The following is an 18,012-nucleotide window of genomic DNA, read 5'->3' on the forward strand; positions in this document are numbered from 1 at the left end:
CCAGTGCAGCTTAAGAGTGCATCCTCTTGTCCTCTCACTAGTTGCCTGGGAGAAGAGGATGATTCCCCACCTGGCCACGACCTCCTTTCAGGTAGTTTTAGAGAGTGTTAAGGTCATGTCTGAGCCCTCTCTTCTCCAGACTAAACACTCCCAGCTACCTCAGCCATTCCTCATAAGACTTGTGCTCCAGATCCTTCACCAGCTTCACTGCCCTTCTCTGAACTCTGGTAGAGGGTAGAGGCCAGTATTTGCACCATTTCCGAGCAAGCGGGAAGGAGAAAAGATCCTAACCCACACTGGCTACCAGCAAGACCCAGTGCCACCTGTGACTGCAACAGCAGCGAAGGGGAGCAGTGCCAGGGGAGCAGCTGACAGGGATGCCCGGATAGTGGGGATAGAGGATGACCCTCATCATCATGATGAAGCACTCACCTCATTCTGCAGCTGTGGGGCTTTCCACGGGCAGCTGACGATCACTGCTCCCTCCCTCTGCAGCATGCTCTGCAGGGCAGCACCCACTGCCCCACCAGCTCCCACCAGCAGCACCGTCTTTCCACCTGCACAACACAAGGCAAGTTGTTCAGCCGCCCTCAACTGCAAAGGCACAAGTACCAGGCTCCACCGGGCACAGAGCCGGAGCAGCTACATGGACCTCTGCTCTGACCAGGCCACTTGCTGCCGAAGGCCTCCAGAAGTGCCAGCAAAGCGGCTCACGACAGGACAGAGCTGTGTGCCTTCACAACCACAGCAGCTGTGGCAAGTCTTTCGGAGCCCATGCAGTGACACAAACCACAGGTTTTAAGTTGTTTCCTGGTAACTTCCCAAATTCTAGCAAGCAAATACTACTCTTCTGGATTTCTGGTACTACTCTTCTGGTATTTTGCACAAATTCTTTCATTCTCAGTTGTTACTAAGTACATTTCACCTAGCGTTTACAGTTCTGTTACTGAAATCCTCATTTCAACACTTAAGAATTTTTGAGAGAGAGATAACTTCTGACACGGTGCCTTAAACTAACAGCGTCTTCATACATTGTAAACCTGCTTGTTTAAATCTGCCATTTCAGTGTCAGCATTTACGCAACAAAACCCAAACCAAAAGATTTGCTCAGCAGCAATTTACAGGCAGACCTGAGTTTCCCCAACTGTTCACACTAATCAAAACTGTCAAGTGAAATACCCAAGTAAGGTTTATATTTTTTATTTGGAAGACTCATATGTCTTGTGCAGCTTTAGTGAGATTAAATCTGCTGATGGCAGCGAATCCCTACCTAATATCTAAAATCTGTAGGACTGAGACCCATTTCTGCAAATGCTACATTCAGATCTCACTGAGGCTCCTCACTAGCAGGAGACAAATATATGTGAGATGGGAATTCAACACAAACTAGAAAATACAATTTGACTCCCAGTCAGGATTAAAACTGAGAAAAATAATTATGCTAAAATTAATTCATGTTTATGATAGAAGTACTCACCTAGATTTTCAAGAAGCTCCATCACCGCACACACTGTAGGAGGAACTAGACAATCATAGACATCACCGCATACTAAGTGTCCTAGGTTTACACTGGATAATCTGCAGTGGAAAAACATGGCAATTTAACAAAAAAGAAGTTTGTGTAAAATAAATCCTCAGTAATGTTTGTAACATGGCTAACAGCTAATCCCATGAGCAAACACATCTCATAAAAGCAAATCCTTTGATAGTCATGTACTGCAGCTAATTTGTATCATCCCAAATCCCAGTTAGACAAACACTGAGCCTCAAGAGAGGCCAGGAAAGGGATCTCTGAGTTTGACTAAGTAACACGATCCCACGATACACAGGCAGTTCTTTAGTTGTCATGATGGGCTACCCATGGCACATTGGGCCAAAACACCTCAGTGGCTGCAGTGAGACCAGACCAGTGCTGCCAAAGCCAAGCCAAGCCAGAGGCAGCACATCCTTCTGGGCTCAGGCTGGCTCAATGGGGGCAACTCAAGTGTTTCCACACAGCACTGCATTCTCCCTCATACACAAGGATGCTCCAAATTTTCCATTTTCTGCATCTCCAGTACTCCAGATAATGGAAAGCTAACTACTTTGAAAGATTTTCGGATTTTTTTCATGACATTAAAAAAGAAGTGAAAGGGATAAAAAATCCGGTAATAGTCTGCAGTTGAGAGCAGGAAGGCTGCAAGAGCAGCAAGATGGCAACTCAAGACACCTAAATTAGACCAGTGGTCCCTTCAGAGAGAGACACTGATTAGAAAGTTGTGTTGATGGGTCCAAACTATAGCCTACTCTCTCACCATGAGAGAGTGCTGTAAGGAAGTAAAAACCTTCTCTGCAATTTTTCCATCAATCCTTCTTGTGAAAATTCAGCACTTGGTGACTACCATTTTCATGACTGAAGTACTGAAATACCTTAAGTATCATCAGTAAATCCCAACCTCAGTTTTTATTTTTTGAAAAGACCATGTCCTGAATATACATTATGTAAAGATTAAAAAGATAATGATCAAAATTACTTCAGCAGAAGACTTCTCATTGATTCAGAGGTAGCTTTTATCACTGCTCAATAGCACAGCTAGACACATTAACTCAAGAATCCATTAACGATAAGCACAGGGGAAAATTGATTTTACAGAGCCATCAGCCTCATGTCTGCTAATATTATTTCTCTGTGCTTCACTTACCCATCCACATCCTTCTCTGGTTTCACAGCATTTAATACCTTACTGCTACATAAGCTTTCTGGGAGGTCAAGGGCAAGGCCCTGCACGTTAGGATCCTCATTAAGTCTCAAGATTTCACTGACAATCTAGGAAGTTAATAAAAAGCATTAAAAATCAGAACAACAGTTAAAAGGAGAATTTAGTTAAAAGGGGGTAAACTCTGTATATTTTTTAAAATTACTTCAGGGCCACCTTTGCTTCCCTTGCATATTATTGCAACTTCTAAATGAAAAAGGCAAAAACCTGCTTTCCTCGGTTTATATTTCCATGGCTTACCAAATTACCTGACTCTATTCTAAACATCTTGCAAAATAAACACAAATTATGTGACATTATGCTGCCAAAAGCATTTGCTCTTTCATCATTCCAAATCTCAGCAAAAGCTCATCACTGTAACGGCTTCAGCATATGTTTCAGAAACAAGACACCTTCGCTAAAATGTAGTTCGAAATTGGACCAGATCACGTCCCAGCACAGAACATGGATAAAAAGTTGTAACACTAAAAAAAACAATTCTACAAGAGAAAATTAATTTTATTATACCAGCATATATCATTACCAATTTTCCTTCTCAAAACACCCTTATCCTAAGAGCTGACAATTGTCTGGTGAAGTATTGTTATGTTGAAAAGGTACTGCACAAAAGTTTAAGAATTTCAAATACTGAACCAGATGCAAGTTCAAGTGGTTTATAATTGGTCACATTTGACATCTGAGACAGTACTAGTTTTTCTTGATTACTTACTCTCTAAACTGTGTTATTCAGCAGATAAAACATATTTATCAACAACAAAGTGTATGTTCTTCATTTCAAAAGCCCATTCTTTTTAAATGGATATCTCACTATCCATAATCTACAAAACTTCACAGCAAATTACTCACAATGTACCTGGAAGCAGTTCTTGAGCTTACACTGCAAGCCAGTAACATTTTACAAACAATACACAAAACTCCCAAGCTGCAGGATTCTCAAACTCGCGAAGTACAAGGAATCCAGGTGGAAACAGTGGCATCTTTTACTATACATTCCTTCACTGGTTTTACTTTCAGATGGTTTGCTATATTTAAAACATACTTGATATTAAGTGCTGTGCCTTCAACAAGGTAAAGAATTCAAGCCCTCTAGTGATTTGGGGTGGATGTTTGTTTTTTAACACATACTTTAAATATTAAAAGACCAATAAACAGACAAATTCAGCTCCTTTCCCTCCCTGCCCCCCTCCAAAATAGTAAAAAAATCCATTAATCTTTAATTTCCCTGAATAACTTGGGCAAGAACTAGGTACAGTCACAAGAGCAACTGCAGGAGACTGGATACGTGTGCTGGTATGAGGGGATGCTGCAGTTAAACACCAGACACAAAACCAAAATGCTACTCTGTTGATTCTGCCCCAGCTTGCCAGGGGACAGCAGACAAACCCATTAATTTTTTTCCCCATTCTTGCCAGTAAGGGAGATAATACTTGTTATTTGAACTAAGGCAATCCCAAACCTAATTTGAGTTAACAGAGGTCATTCAAAGTAATAATAAGTGTCAGCAATAAATAGAAGTTTATGACAAAAGCAAAAAAGGAAGAGTCCTTCAGGTATTTCAATTACCTCATCCTTGCTGCTGCCTTCAGGGAGACAGATGTGAATAATGCGTAGACCAACCTGTCGAAAGAAAATACTTAAAATTACCAAAGGCAAGTAGCTCATGATTAATAACAGACGTATCAGCTAAAGCTTACCTCTTTGGCAAAGTTCTTGTTTGCTTCTTGAATCAAATGATCATTATGTGCCTTCGGGAACAAAACAGAAACCAAGTTTTAAAATAATACATTTAAAAATGTGAGTACACTAATGCTCATAGGTCATCTACCGCCACCACCTACGACTTTTAGAACGCTTCCATCAACGCTGTCTCCGTACAATCCTAAACATCCATTGGTCACATTATGAGACTAATACGTCTGTTCTAAAAAGGCAGCAGTTAAGAGTATTGAGGCCATGTTGCTGAGAACACAGCTGCGTTGGGCAGGGCACGTCTCCAGGGTGAAGGACCACCGCCTCCCTAAGATCTTGCTTTATGGTGAACTTGCCACCGGCTGCCGCAAGAGAGGAGCCCCGAAGAGAAGATACAAGGACTCCCTGAAAAAACATCTCAGCCTTGGCCATATTGATCAACATAACTGGTCTACTCTGGCCTCCAATTGGGAGGTCTGGAGACGCACTATCTATAACGCTGCTGCTTCCTTTGAGAACGCACACAGGATCACTCTTGAGGAGAAAAGACAATGCAGAAAGAATCGTGTCTTGCCGATATCACCTAAGGAGTCCTTCTGCTGTGCCTTTTGCAACCAGACTTGTCTATCTCATATCGGCCTTTTTAGCCACCAGCGTGCTTGTAGCAAATGTGGGTAGAGCCCTTCCCAAATCTTCATTCGCGAAGCCCAGCCATGAATGAATGAAAAACACTAATGCATGTCTATGTAAAAAACATAGTGATGATGTTTGTGTCTACTGGTATTGGAACAAATAAAAAGCCTAGTAATTCTAAGAAAGAAGCAGAAGGCCATCCCTATTATTCCCAAATAGTTCAAGACTGATGACAGTGAACAAAAGAGCATTTAAAAGGACAGGCTTCACAGTAAAGGGCAGCTCCTGTGTGGGAAGGAGGGTTTGCCCTCCATCCCCTTGCTCCCTCCCTGAACCGCCAGCATTCCTGGTACCGCGCTACCAGCATCCCACTCCCCAAATCTGGCAGCTGGAGGTGAGTGGCAGCACAGAGGCTGCTGCAGTGTGCAGAGCTCACACCGGGAAAAAGAGTCAGGTCAAAGGACAGCTCAGCAGCTGCTCCCCTATGCCAGTAAATGTGGAACTGTACCCCCATACTGACTGCTCAAGAGTTTAACTGGGATGGAGCAACTGGTGATACCACACTGTCGCCTGTAACATCCCTAATGCTGCAGTACTGGCAGGTGAACAGTTATCTTGTGTGCGTGCAGAAACCTGCCCTGAACTGGCTCCTATCAAACCCATGGAACAGCACAGGTGAGGCCAGAGCTCAGGACATGGGCTGGCATAGCATAAGAGCAGGACAGGGGAATGCAGGGGATCACTGAGCTTTGCAGGGCAACAGCTCCACTGTTAAACAGGGTCCTGATGCTACATTTTAGTTTTCAGCTTCAACAAAACTAAGCAGCACCCAACAATCTGTTGCAAAGATCCAACACAGGTTCAACATGAATAATAAGCAATGCAGGTATCAATCTCAGTATCAACTCAGGTTCAGTTGACTCAAGAGGAAAAGAACAGTCCTAAAAGCATTCCACAGCAGGCTCAGTCTACAAATCCTCATTCTCAGTACTTCTGAAGAGGTGGTGTCCATGTGATGCCAATTGCTGTTACCCAGGAGTGATTGGTAAAGGAGATAATTTCACTGCCCTCCCTCTGCTCCTCTAGGTGCAATGAGGCATATGGGGAGCAGCATGAATCCTAAGGCTTTGCCCACATCACCTGGTAAAGCAGTGCACACAAGAGCATTTGTAGACTAAAGCAAGTCTTCTTTGTACCACCAAATACACATTTAGAATGAGCTCTGCTTCAGTCCTTACAACCAGACTAGAGCTAGGGTGATTGACAGCTGGAGAACACAGCTTGGTTGAATTTCACCCAGAAGGATCTGGCCACATGTTCCTACAGCCATGTAGGAACATGATCAAAACCATGATCAAAACCAAGTGGGATATACAGGGACAAGAGGGACATCCCTTTCCTTGTGTCAGCCTAAAACACACATGTGGCCATGCAGAAAACCAGACTTAGGGGACGAATGTGGTTGAAAGGAAGCCTCTTTAGACTTCTCAGGCTGAGGTTGCAGCTGGATCAGGCTGTGATCTCAGGCTGGATCACAGACCCAGTCCAGCTCACGGTACAACTGAATGAAGACAAAACAGGAGTGAGAAAAAACAGGTCACTGAAAAGATGAGTCACCACTTTTCTAGAAGTCCTTAAGCTTATAGCCTCGGAAGGCTTTGTGAAAACATTAAATGCAATTACCAGGGAGGGTAAGAGAAGGGAGAGCCTGTTCAGCCAGCCTCACTAGAAGACCTACTGAAATAAAGCTGTTGTTGCATTACTTAGATTCACTATGAGTACTTAGAAAGCACTTACAATTGGGTTTTCAAATTAAAACCTACTGGATCAGAGTTTCAGTGTGTGCCCACTCAAAACCAATGCCACTATCCTAGAAAACAGTACAAAGACATTTTGCCTGCATGGTTCTGGGTCCCACTCCGAATGACAAACATCCCTAGTTTCTTGGCTTTGAAACCTTAAGAAATTTAAAGAGCAACATCTTTCAGCTTTGCAGGGATAGCAATCCTCATCTCTGATTTTGATTGCCTGTCTGAAAGATGGCTGCCTGAGTGAGATGGAAAGGAAAGCTCTTCACAGCATTAGTAAAACAACAACCTTCAATTACTGCAAGATTCCTTCACATCACAAAGTGCTGCTGCTTCTACAGGATGTTGACACTTCACACAAGACACTTACTTCACTTTTCCGGGACTTCACCGGGACTTTTCAGTATGGTTTCCCTCTTAGAACAGCAGTGATAAGCTGCAGCTGCCCAAAGGTAACAAGGCTGACAGGAAGCAATAGGGTCTTTCATTAACCCTGGCAATGTTATTTCAGGGGTGGGAGGTGAAGGGACACCCACTGATTTCAGGCACATAAACGCTTTGTTCAGGATTGCAAAAAAAGCTTCCAGCTAAATAAAGGTTGAGGACAACCGCTTTAACACAACTATGCCAATCAACTTAGACGAGCTGTGAGAAAAAATTATCCATACTCACAGTGGGGAAGACTACATTAGCAAAAGGAGGAAGGGATAAAATCGTCCCTTTCTTTTGCAAAGCTTTCCCACAGTCTGAAATTTCCTGTGGCTGTTTCAGAACTGAAGAAAAGGGCAATCTACAGTCTAGTGGAATTACCTCCTCCTATTGCTTTGCTTTATAATAAAGCAGATAATATTTTTTATAGAAAAAGAATAAAAGTTACTTTCTGCATCATGTGTTTCTGAAGTCTCACACAATGAGTGGTAGCAAAGGAGATTCAGTGAGCACACGGAGGTACTTTACCTGAACAATGGCAAGTGTTGGCTCAAGCTGAGGGTTTTGTCTCTTAAGAGAGGCCAAGGATTTCTTTGCATTCTCGGTTATTTTGCTGCAACACAATAACAAGCAAATCTTTAACAAAATAAACCTTCCTAACATTAGTCAGCAGAAACTTATGTTAGTCAGCAACATAACATAAATGCTTAGGCACATATGCTTTCAATCACCAAAATTATGGTTGGATGTAAACTCTGAGGGCTAGTGTTCAGCACATAGGTACAGAGAACTTTTTTTTTTTTTACAGCTATTTGCGTCATTGCTCCGACATGCCCAAAACATTATAGCTAGACTGATAATTCATGAGAAGGCTTGTCCAGCCCCACCACAGGAAGTGCACCAGGGAACCACCATCCTGCACTTTCCGTTCAGGTGGGTCCTTTGTTTCCATACCCTCGGCCAGATGCAGAAGCCTTTACACCTGGGGCTGGCACAGCTTAACATCGGCCCCAAGAGCAGCAGACCATCCACTTTCATGGATGCCATTCAAAACCACTGGCAGAAGGGAGACAGAGGAGCTCTGTTTGCCACATTGCTTCTTGGAAAAACTGGTGACAGCCAGGCACTGGGAATGCTTTCTGGAAAAAATTTCTGGGTAAGTGTCTGTCGGCTCTCCTGTTACCTTTTGCACCTACAGATGACACTTAAACCAGCAGAGGAAGGAGGAGACCCCCAGAAACACGTCTGTGTGTTTGTTCCCCACAACAAAGCAAGACAAACGGAGGAAAACACAGCCTAAAGTGGATTTTTGATACCTCGCACCGTGCCCCTTGCAAAAGCCAACGATAAATTCATGCCGTGGCAAACTATCCCGGCCAAGGTTGAATCGGTGAGGTGGGGGCGACGTGGGACACGTTTTTCCAAGAACTCATCTGTGCACAGCCTCACCTGAACCACCACTACATAACGGCTGCTGTGCTCGCTCTCAAAATGCCACAAAACCAAAAGCCATGGCAAAAAACAGCCCAACCGAGTGGTTCTGGGGGAAGGGGGGCATTTCACTACGACGGCCCCCAAAACCCACCTCAAAACCCAACCCGACGCACCCGGTCAGGAAGCATCCCCAAAATCCCCTTTACCACTCCTCCCTCCATGCTCACACCATCATACCCCCCCCTCCCCCGGTTGCATCAGCCGGCGCTGTCTCCCCACGTGCGCCTCTTACCGGGCGGCCGCCGCCGCGCCGCCACCCCGGGGGTGCCGCCCGCACAGCCCGCGGCTCGGCGGCAGCGCGGCGGGGAGCGCCGAGGCCAGGCAGCACCGCAGCGCCGCGCTCCTCATCCCTCCAGAGCGCTCCGGCAGCGGTGGTGCAGCAGCGGCGCCGGGACGGAGCGGGGCGAGGGGGCGGGCGGAGCTGGAGCACCGCCTGCCCCCTCGCCCCGCTCCCCGCCCCGGCGCTCGGCCGCTTTCGCTTCCGCTTTTTTTGCAACAAAAAATCACCGTCCAAGTCACCTCCAAACATCAGCTCCGACAGGGAGAACCCATCACCTCCCTCCCCCGCCCTCCCCAAGGAACAGCACCCAAAGCTTTTGTATACTCAACGTTTATTAAAAATAGTATGAAATGGCCCCTGGGAGAAGTTACAATGCTAGTAGAAGTCCCTTTTTCTGTTTGTTTGTTGTTTTTTTTTTACCCCTCCCTCCCAACTCCACTGATTGCATGAGATGCGAGTTAAACATTCCCCTAAGCCGTTTAAACAAATCGCATATTTACCTTCTATCCATATTTACAGTACTTTACAAGCTATATTAAATAAATACGGGCTCTGCTACACCTCAGCGTCTTAAATATGTACAACATTATTTCTCAGTCAGATTTTACTAGATACGGGTCCTATCACAGTGGATGTGCTGACTGTAACAAGTATCCCTGTGATATGAGCTAGCAAGTACCATGACCAACCAGCCCTCAAAATAACAATTTCTAGCCAATGCAAGATATGTGTGGTAAATAATTTAATCCATTCTAATAAATTCAAGTCCTCAAATCTTAGTCGACAAGTAGTTAGCTGTACACTGATAACTTCAGGTTTTCCTCATGGTAACCAACGTAGTAAACAGTCAGCTGTTCCAGAAGTACAGTGCTCTGTAGCTTAGGGGAGTGATAAGTGGTTAGTAAAAATAACATTTCTATGAAACTCCTTTGTATATTGATATGTTTAACTCGGTACTGGCTTTATCCATGTAATCTGAAGAATTTAAGCACCAAAACAGAACAACAGTCACACAAAATGATCAGTGTAGACATATTTAGGCTCTCCTTTAAGTACAATGTTTTCAAGTAACAGAATCCAAAGCTGTGCAACAAAGATGACAAAGAGGAGTAAGTACGCATGATATTGGAAAGCCTGTCTTTGCTCTAAATGGCAGCATTTATTCAATACGTTATTTGCAAAATAATGGAATGTATTCTCATTTTTTAATCTACTATTATTGTACACAAACTGGATTAGAGTTAGCCCTGGTTGATTTAGCAAATACATCTTCTACCTCTCTCTGTCAGGAAGGGTTATTTCCCAGTACAGGAGATGCATGCCCTGGGGATGGCTGCTCATCACTCAGCCACCAGTGTCACTGAACCACACTATGGGCTAAACATGCCCCATGATCAGTATTTCACCCAAGTACCTGGTCAAGCCTCATTCTCTCACAAGGTTACTGACACTGGGACTTGAACAAAGGTCCAACAGGTCACAGCTACTTTGCAAACTCTCACACAGCAGCTTTCAACTGCTGGGTGCTGAGCTACATAATACTCAAATTTTCCTTGTGTGTCACAAACACCACCATCCCTGGAGGTTCCAAAACTGGTCTAGTCCTCTTCACAAGCAGTGGAGCTCCCCTTCTTTTGCCAGAACCATTCCCCAGACGAGGACTATGTCACATCCACAGGTGATGTGACCACCCGTGGTCAAGCCACCACTGCCTGTCTTCTGCTGACTATGCAGTTCCAGAAAGTAGAAGAGGCTATCAAGCACTAGGACTAGATTTTGTTTAAAATGTAAGAAGCTTGTTGTAAAGTAATATAGCATATGCATTGGTCCCACACACTTGGAATCTGTCTGATGAAAAGTAACGTGCAAAAAAGTATGTGCAATTATGCACATTGTCTGTTGGTGTAATTACCAGAACCCTCCTCAGAAATCTGCCCAGCCACGGGAGCAGCTACTCAGCTAAATGCTCCTGTTTTGTAGGCAGAGTACTCACACAGGTATTCTGGAGGCAGAACATTGGAAACCAACTGGAAAGTCCAAATACTAAGGTTTCCACGTGATAAAATGCTTTAAGAATCAAATGGTATCAGACCTGGTTCGATGGTAAGAATGAGGTGGTTATGACACCTAACAAGGGAAGAGATCCAATACGAGATGAGAAGTCCACCTGCGCTCCAGAGAGGGACTCCAGACAGTGCACATATGGCCTTTTTTATGTTCAGTATTCTAAACCACTTTAAAAAAGATACAGTTCACATCTATTTACAATATTATTGTGATACAATGCCTGATTGTGTAATATTGTGGAAATACATGATGCCAGTACTGATTGTCCTAGTATATACTCTGTCATAATAAGGCAGTACAGCTAGAAATTACTGAAAGCATCAAGCAAAGCTACTTGAACTGAGGCACTGAAATTTTTCCCTTAAAGACTGTACAATATTCTGCTGATTAGGAGATGGTACCCTCCACAGGTAGTCATTCAGTTTATCTGAATCACTATATGCAGTCAGATAGGGGGTAAGCGCCTGTTTGCTGTTGGCAGACTTTGCAGGAGTACAGGAGACAGTTTTGCCACAGAGCGTTTCAGAAGGAACAGCGTCTGCATTATGCAGTTTAGGATCTGATTTCCTTGTTTGGTTCTGAGAAGTCTCCAAGTCAGATCCCTCATCTTCAGACTTTATTTCAACATAGTCATCATCATCCCCTTCTCCTTCTTCACAATCTTTGAAATTTGAAAAATAGTTCTGAGTGGCCATCTGTGCTGTCAGAGGGGAGGCCCTGTTTACTCTCAGGACTTTTTGAGAATCCTGCAGAATTATATCTGAACAGTTTTCAGGGATCTGCTTTCTCATCTCTGGCCCTGTACATGCTGAAGCAATACCAGGACTTTGATGATTGTTGAATCGGAAGTTCCTATTCAAATGGAGCTTTTTCTTGTCAATTTCATTAGTATATACAATTGATTCTCCAGACCTGTTGACCACAATTGAGGAAGATGACTGTGACCTACTGTATGCCTGTGGTTTTACATTGCTTACTCTCCTTCCAAGTGAATTATAGATGTGATCTTGATGTAAGTTCTCTTTGTTCGGTTGGCTTATAATGGCACTCCACCTCTGCGCTGGGACATGTAAACGGTTAGAAATCTGAAGGGAAGGCACCGATCCAGCTGAAAGCAACTGCTTTGAGTTACCTTTTGTACCAGCTTCCGTATATGAGTTCTTAGACTTTGGGTTTTGGGATTCAGACCACGGAGAGAAGTCGGCCAGCTCGCCGTTACTGTACGTAGAATGCAAAAGCCAATCTTCTGCTCTTGGGCATTCACTGGCAGGCTGGGAATGGGGAGGTGATGTGGCCACAGGTGTGGAAAACCTCCCAGCTGATGGCTCCTGAGGAGTGGCCCAGGCTTCCTTTTGGACCTTAGGAGTACTGTCTCTAAAGACAATTTGGTCATAAAGCTGGGAATATTCAGCTATTCTGGCACCTAAAAAGGAGAGAGAATACACTTAGCAGAGACAAGGAATCCATTCCAATTAATCATGTGAAAATTCAAAAATCTCAAAATGCTTAATATCAGTCAAGAGAAGATCTTTCAAGTTGTGCGAATATATTCGGCCTCAACAAAGTAACATGAAACAATGGAGGCTGAAAGACCCTTTGCATTGCATTTCAGTACACTGTATTGAGAAAAAGAAACATAAAATATCTTGCTACGGTGAGCAGTCACGCAGGACACAATGCAGCCCATAGTTCCAACAGTATGCTGCTTGTTTCATATTAAAATGGAAAATAACATTCTAAAAATGGCCTGGTAAATAAGATATTTAGGGACTTTTATAAATATCACAAGAAGGCAAGAATGACACTCTAGTGCATGGAGTCTGCTGGCTCCATGTTCTCAATTTGTTTCAATTGACCATGGACAAAAATAGTTCCAGAACTCTTGCATATCCATGACTTTGCACATTGACAGAACAAGACCACCACCTCTTTCTTATCTAACCCCATTCCTTGTGCTTATGGGTGTGATTGTGGATGGTATCTGAGCAAATGTACATGACTTGTTAGATGGTGAACCATCTTGAAAATAAACAATTTAGTCAAACTCTGAAGATCACACTATTTAAGAAAATAACTGCTTTTCTGTAAAGAGGCCAATAGTGCTTTGAGCATGATTTCTATTTCCAGTCTCAGTTTAATTGCTCTTTCCTGACACCACCCTGCTATTTCTTCCCATGGTTATCAAGCAATGACAAGAAATGAGATATAAGGGACTATTCATGTTAAAGCAGTCCCAGAAAACTCATCTCAGTGGTAACACAGAAAATATGATACTGATACTCAATGAAAAAGGTGGGGAAAATTCATAATCTTCCAGTTCAGAACGCAAAGTTCACTGAAAGTTACTCAAGAAATGTATCCGTGTAGAAACATTTTTAACATACCAATAGCGGGACCCCCTTGTTTCTTCTCCTCCAGAATAGCAGCAAGATCTTTGTGTTTCAGTTTCTGTTGTCTGCTAGCTGGCTGTTCCTGCTCTGGACTTTTAACTTTCAAAAGCTGGTTAGCCTTCTTAATTTTTTGACTGTACTGCCTTGCCATCATAAAAACTCTGTTCTTTGTTTTATCCACAACAGCCAAGTCATTTTCCACACTCTCTGCACGCACATTGGACAGAACATTGTTGGCAGGTTCATATGGACTATCTACAAGAGGTATCTCGCTGGAGTAGGAAGATCTGTTCAGACTCATAAAAGAGTTCTTGCATGGTGTAGTGTCTTCAAGCCTGAGATTCGCCTCACTAATGGTGGCAGCCCTGGGCTTCACAGTTTTAGGGAAAATAGGAGTTTCTGGCAGAGAGAGAGTAGACAGCGAATACTCTACATCTTTACTCAGTTCAGGTGTACTACCAGCATGCAGCCTTTCCTGCATATCATCTTTACAGACAGGAAAGGCTGCAAGGACACGGTCTCTTGTCTTTTCCTCATTTTTCTTGATATAGTTCTCCAGGTCATTCCAAATCTCATCTACTTCCTCTGAGAGTTTATCTGCTGCAGACTTATGGGACAGAGAATCAGAGTTGGAGGAGCTATCTACTAAGCTCAAATAGTCATTGTCAATGGGAACACGATGGTAAGGACTTTCATCTTCACTGAACTGGAGACTCTCTTCAGAAACAAAATGTTGTAGATTGTCACAATATGCAAAGTCTTTTTCCAAAAAACTCCTCCTTTTAGAGGTTTTTAAGGGGTCACATTTAAAATTCAAGAGTGGTGTTTCTGGAAGCACTATGGTGTCATAGATGTTGTCTTCAACAATCCTGAGCTCATCCAAACTTGAAGTAGGTGCTTCTTTACTGAGTAGTAACTCCTCCCTACTAACACAAACGAAGGCCCTGTTTTGATTTGCTGTCCTCTTTCTGGATGGTGAATCTAAGCTGGTTTTGTTTTCAGCCTCATAGAGAGAGTCTCTAGCAGATCTCTGGGGACCACGGTGTGTCTCCTCCCTTCTCGTCAGACCCATCAGCTTTAAGTCGTCATAGCTTATATTATCATAAACATGTTCAATATCATCGATAGTCAACTCCTCTGAAGATTTGGGATATGCATTCCTACTGCTCACTTCTGCTATCTTCACTTCCCTTTGAGAACCACGCTCCACTATTTTACATCTTGTGCTGGCTGGACACATGTTACTTTCACCAGCACTACTGGCCCGTCTGACAATTTTGTGATGAGTGGGGCTGGAAGTCTCGTTTTGATGCACTACCCCCAAATGCCAGCTGCATGGACGCCCAGAAGAACCCCTCCTTTCTCCACTGACAGCTGAGCTTGCATTGGACGTAGACAGCGATGGTACAAACATTTGATAATCGTCTTCATCATCTTCGTTCTCATAAGGTGGGCGCCGGCTGGGAAACAATGCCTGCCTGATCTGATGGTCCGTCCAGATGTTTCTGACAGAGGTACTTCCTCCCAGGATATTCATGATTAGCGAGTTGCTCTGGGTTGTGCTGAATTGTCTAGGAGACTGTGGCTGTCTAGCTGCGCAGGAAAATGGAAGGTCAGTATTCAGCTGGGTTGACTCTTCATCTGAGGGGTCCTTGGAGCTCTGTGAAGATTTCAAATTTGCAGGTAACATTAGCATATCCCTGCAATAATACAGCAATTCCCTCCATTCACAGAACTGTCATAGCACTAGTGGGTCCTGCAGCATAGACTCGTGTGCAGATGGACAGGGCAAGCAGGCTCCTCAGTAGAGAGCCAGGGAGCAACAGTGGCAGTGCCAGACTACTTTGTCTTCTAATCCTTACCATGGCTCAGAGTTCACTCTTGGCATTTAATAAAATCTTACTTCAAATACAAGACAGTAGCTTATGTTAATGCATGAGTAATTAAAGGCAAATTTGTTTGGCAGGGGTTAGATTAAACCTTTTATGCTAACTCTGCAGTTTTACAGTTGGATTAAGCTAATCTGACTCTGGGCTTGTGCCAAAAGTTCTGTTCTCCTCCCTTTCCCCTTGCCTATAACCCCAGCAGAAAGAAATCTTACGCTCTTTAGCATATGCCACTGAAAATTTCTTTTTTCTTTTCAGAGTAAGTTTTCATCCAGATCTAATTTACAGGAAGGCCACATGCTTATGCCAACATGATGCTGCAGAGATTGCCAGAGGCTGGGAGAGGGAGGGAAAGATAATTCCTTTTGGCTTAAGTTAATGCTGATTGGTTTGGTTAGTTGCTTGTTTTCCCAGCCCCAAAAAGAACAGCCTTTCATCATAGAGATGAATATTTCAATGATATGAATACTAATACATTACATAAACTGTAAATTACGTACTTAGGTAAAGCAGATTTCTTTGACATATATATGATACATAGCAAAATAGAAGTAAAAATAATAATTACATACCTGCATTTCACACTTGTTGACATTAAGACTTCTCCGTTTTTCAACATTTTCAGCAGCTTGGCTATTAAGTCTTTTTCTTCCCCCTTTTGATTTCTGCAGTGAGTTTTGCTGTACTCCCTGTGACTTTAAAGAAAAAAAGCAGGGGAGAGGTAATAAAATCAGTTCTTTGTACAGTCTTGATCACAGGAATTATTAGCAGCTAGAACAGGTCAGGGATCCACACTGGGAGATTAATAAACTCATGAGTCATCAGAGCACTGCCACAGCAATGATTCAGAGCCTAGAATATCTGTGAAAGTATTGTTGCCACATCTAGTATTAAACACTAAGCTACTAGTATACACTTTTATGGTGGTATTCTTTTGGGCTTACTCATACTTTTGTACTTACTCATTCTTTTGTACAAGCAAGGGGGAGAACTACAAGACACTGCAGTACACTCATACAAGATGCTATTTTGTCGAATATTTAAAATGCAAATAGTGTAATTTCAAAGAGGAAATGCACAGTAAGCTTCAAGAAATTTCAATAATTGGTTTGATATAATTAAAAAAATAAATGGACTGCACAAAGATATGACCTCAGTATCAACTAAACAAAATAAACTGAAAATCTAGATAATTTAATACAGGCCCATTTCAAAGTTGGGGTTTTAGTCTTTCAAAGGTACTATATACGTGCGGAAACATCATACAGACTGGGAAACACTACTTTCTGTGCAGTAGTAACAGATAAAGACTCTCATTTTCAGAAATTCTACTCAAAACTTTTCATATTTAAGTTTACACATTCCTAGCTACTGCCAGGAGCTCATAAATCAAGAAACATTACATCACCTGCAGCAGTGCCTGAATCTTAATATTCAAGTCCTTGCTTTGGAGACCTGAAGGCACTGTCTTTGCCTGTGGCCTAAAAAGGTTTCTTTCATGGCATCAGCTGAAGAAGCAAGGAAAAGCCAGTTGTGTGCAACAGGTAAAAACAATAGCTTTCTGTCAGAGCTAAGTTTGAGGACTGCAAAGGACTAAGTAAAATCTCGTTCAAGCAGTGGGAATTTCTCCCTCTCTATAGTGGCTACTTTTACGTCTTCTCTGTTAAATGCAAGAGAGTATTGTGTGAAGTCTAAATAAAAATATATCTAAGAAGAGAAAGTTGTAAACACTTGCAACGCATTCTTTCCTCATGGCTGTTTTACAGATAATTTTAATCTCTCTTCCATCCTCCCCAGGAAAAAATGATTTTATTTTTTCCCCTCTTTTTCCTACCTGTTCAGACTCTTCTTCATCATCAGCATCAATCTGTTCCGTAGCAGAAGTCTGAAGATTTTCGTCCTGGTCGCTGCTGTAGGCTGGTTCAATTGACTCTTGAAATTGGCTCTCCAGCCCACTGGATTCCAATGCAACCTTTTTCCTAGCATTCAGCAGGGCTTCACTTGATCCTAGTTTGGTGGCTTGAGATAATAGAGCTCCCTCAATACCAATCCGCTTAAAAAAAAAGCACCACAAAACTTTGATTAGAAGTTTATAGAGATACTATATTTTCGTAACACACTGTTTTACATCAGACTTATAGGAAATGTTTAAGCTACATTGAGTTAGCTGCACTGAAATGAGATTATTATAAAGGCATAAGTACAACAATAAGTATTTTCCCATACAATATTTTGAACTGAAAAAATATATGCAAATCCCCACTTCCCCCACCTCCCAAATCATGACCTTCAGTGTTATGGCATGACAGTGAAGTCATATCTAATCTACGCTGTTTATAAAACTTCCACACCCCCCCACTTTAAATTCCATTCTAAATAAAACCCTAAGACTCAAAATTCCACATGAGACTTTCCAACTGTACTGGTAACATCATTACAAATTCTTACAGGAAATGTACAAATTAGAAATGCTCATTTCTATCTGCTTAAGCTGCATCTGCTCTGTTTGGTGATATGTCAGGATTTATATATACGATATTTATTTCAGAGTGAGCTGAAACTTTCCAGTCTTATTTAATA

General features: G+C 42.7%; 2 protein-coding genes across 8 annotated transcripts in view; both read right to left on the reverse strand.

Annotated features, from left to right (window-relative positions):
- The window catches only part of MTHFD1L (methylenetetrahydrofolate dehydrogenase (NADP+ dependent) 1 like), a 148,684-nt gene extending 139,527 nt beyond the window's left edge, over positions 1-9,157 (reverse strand). Inside the window, exons 1-7 of the mRNA XM_039385704.1 lie at positions 9,042-9,157; positions 7,844-7,928; positions 4,451-4,501; positions 4,320-4,373; positions 2,682-2,806; positions 1,478-1,578; positions 433-557 (exon numbers count right to left, since the gene is read on the reverse strand). Of these exons, the coding sequence (XP_039241638.1) occupies positions 433-557; positions 1,478-1,578; positions 2,682-2,806; positions 4,320-4,373; positions 4,451-4,501; positions 7,844-7,928; positions 9,042-9,157 (657 nt within the window). The remainder of the gene's footprint in view (positions 1-432; positions 558-1,477; positions 1,579-2,681; positions 2,807-4,319; positions 4,374-4,450; positions 4,502-7,843; positions 7,929-9,041) is intronic.
- Positions 9,158-9,403: 246 nt separating this feature from the next.
- Positions 9,404-18,012, reverse strand: part of PLEKHG1 (pleckstrin homology and RhoGEF domain containing G1) — a 129,865-nt gene continuing 121,256 nt past the window's right edge. For all 7 annotated transcript variants that reach the window (XM_039385708.1, XM_039385707.1, XM_027733861.2 and 4 more), the window contains 4 exons: positions 17,267-17,485; positions 16,005-16,127; positions 13,541-15,206; positions 9,404-12,579 (listed from right to left, as the gene is read on the reverse strand). In XM_039385708.1, coding sequence (XP_039241642.1) covers positions 11,477-12,579; positions 13,541-15,206; positions 16,005-16,127; positions 17,267-17,485 — 3,111 coding nt within the window. In that variant the 3' untranslated portion in view covers positions 9,404-11,476. The remainder of the gene's footprint in view (positions 12,580-13,540; positions 15,207-16,004; positions 16,128-17,266; positions 17,486-18,012) is intronic.

The sequence above is a fragment of the Pipra filicauda genome, unplaced genomic scaffold (assembly GCF_003945595.2).
Source record: "Pipra filicauda isolate LSUMZ 115617 unplaced genomic scaffold, ASM394559v2 scaffold42_size3861933_pilon, whole genome shotgun sequence".
Taxonomy (NCBI): Eukaryota; Metazoa; Chordata; class Aves; order Passeriformes; family Pipridae; genus Pipra; species Pipra filicauda.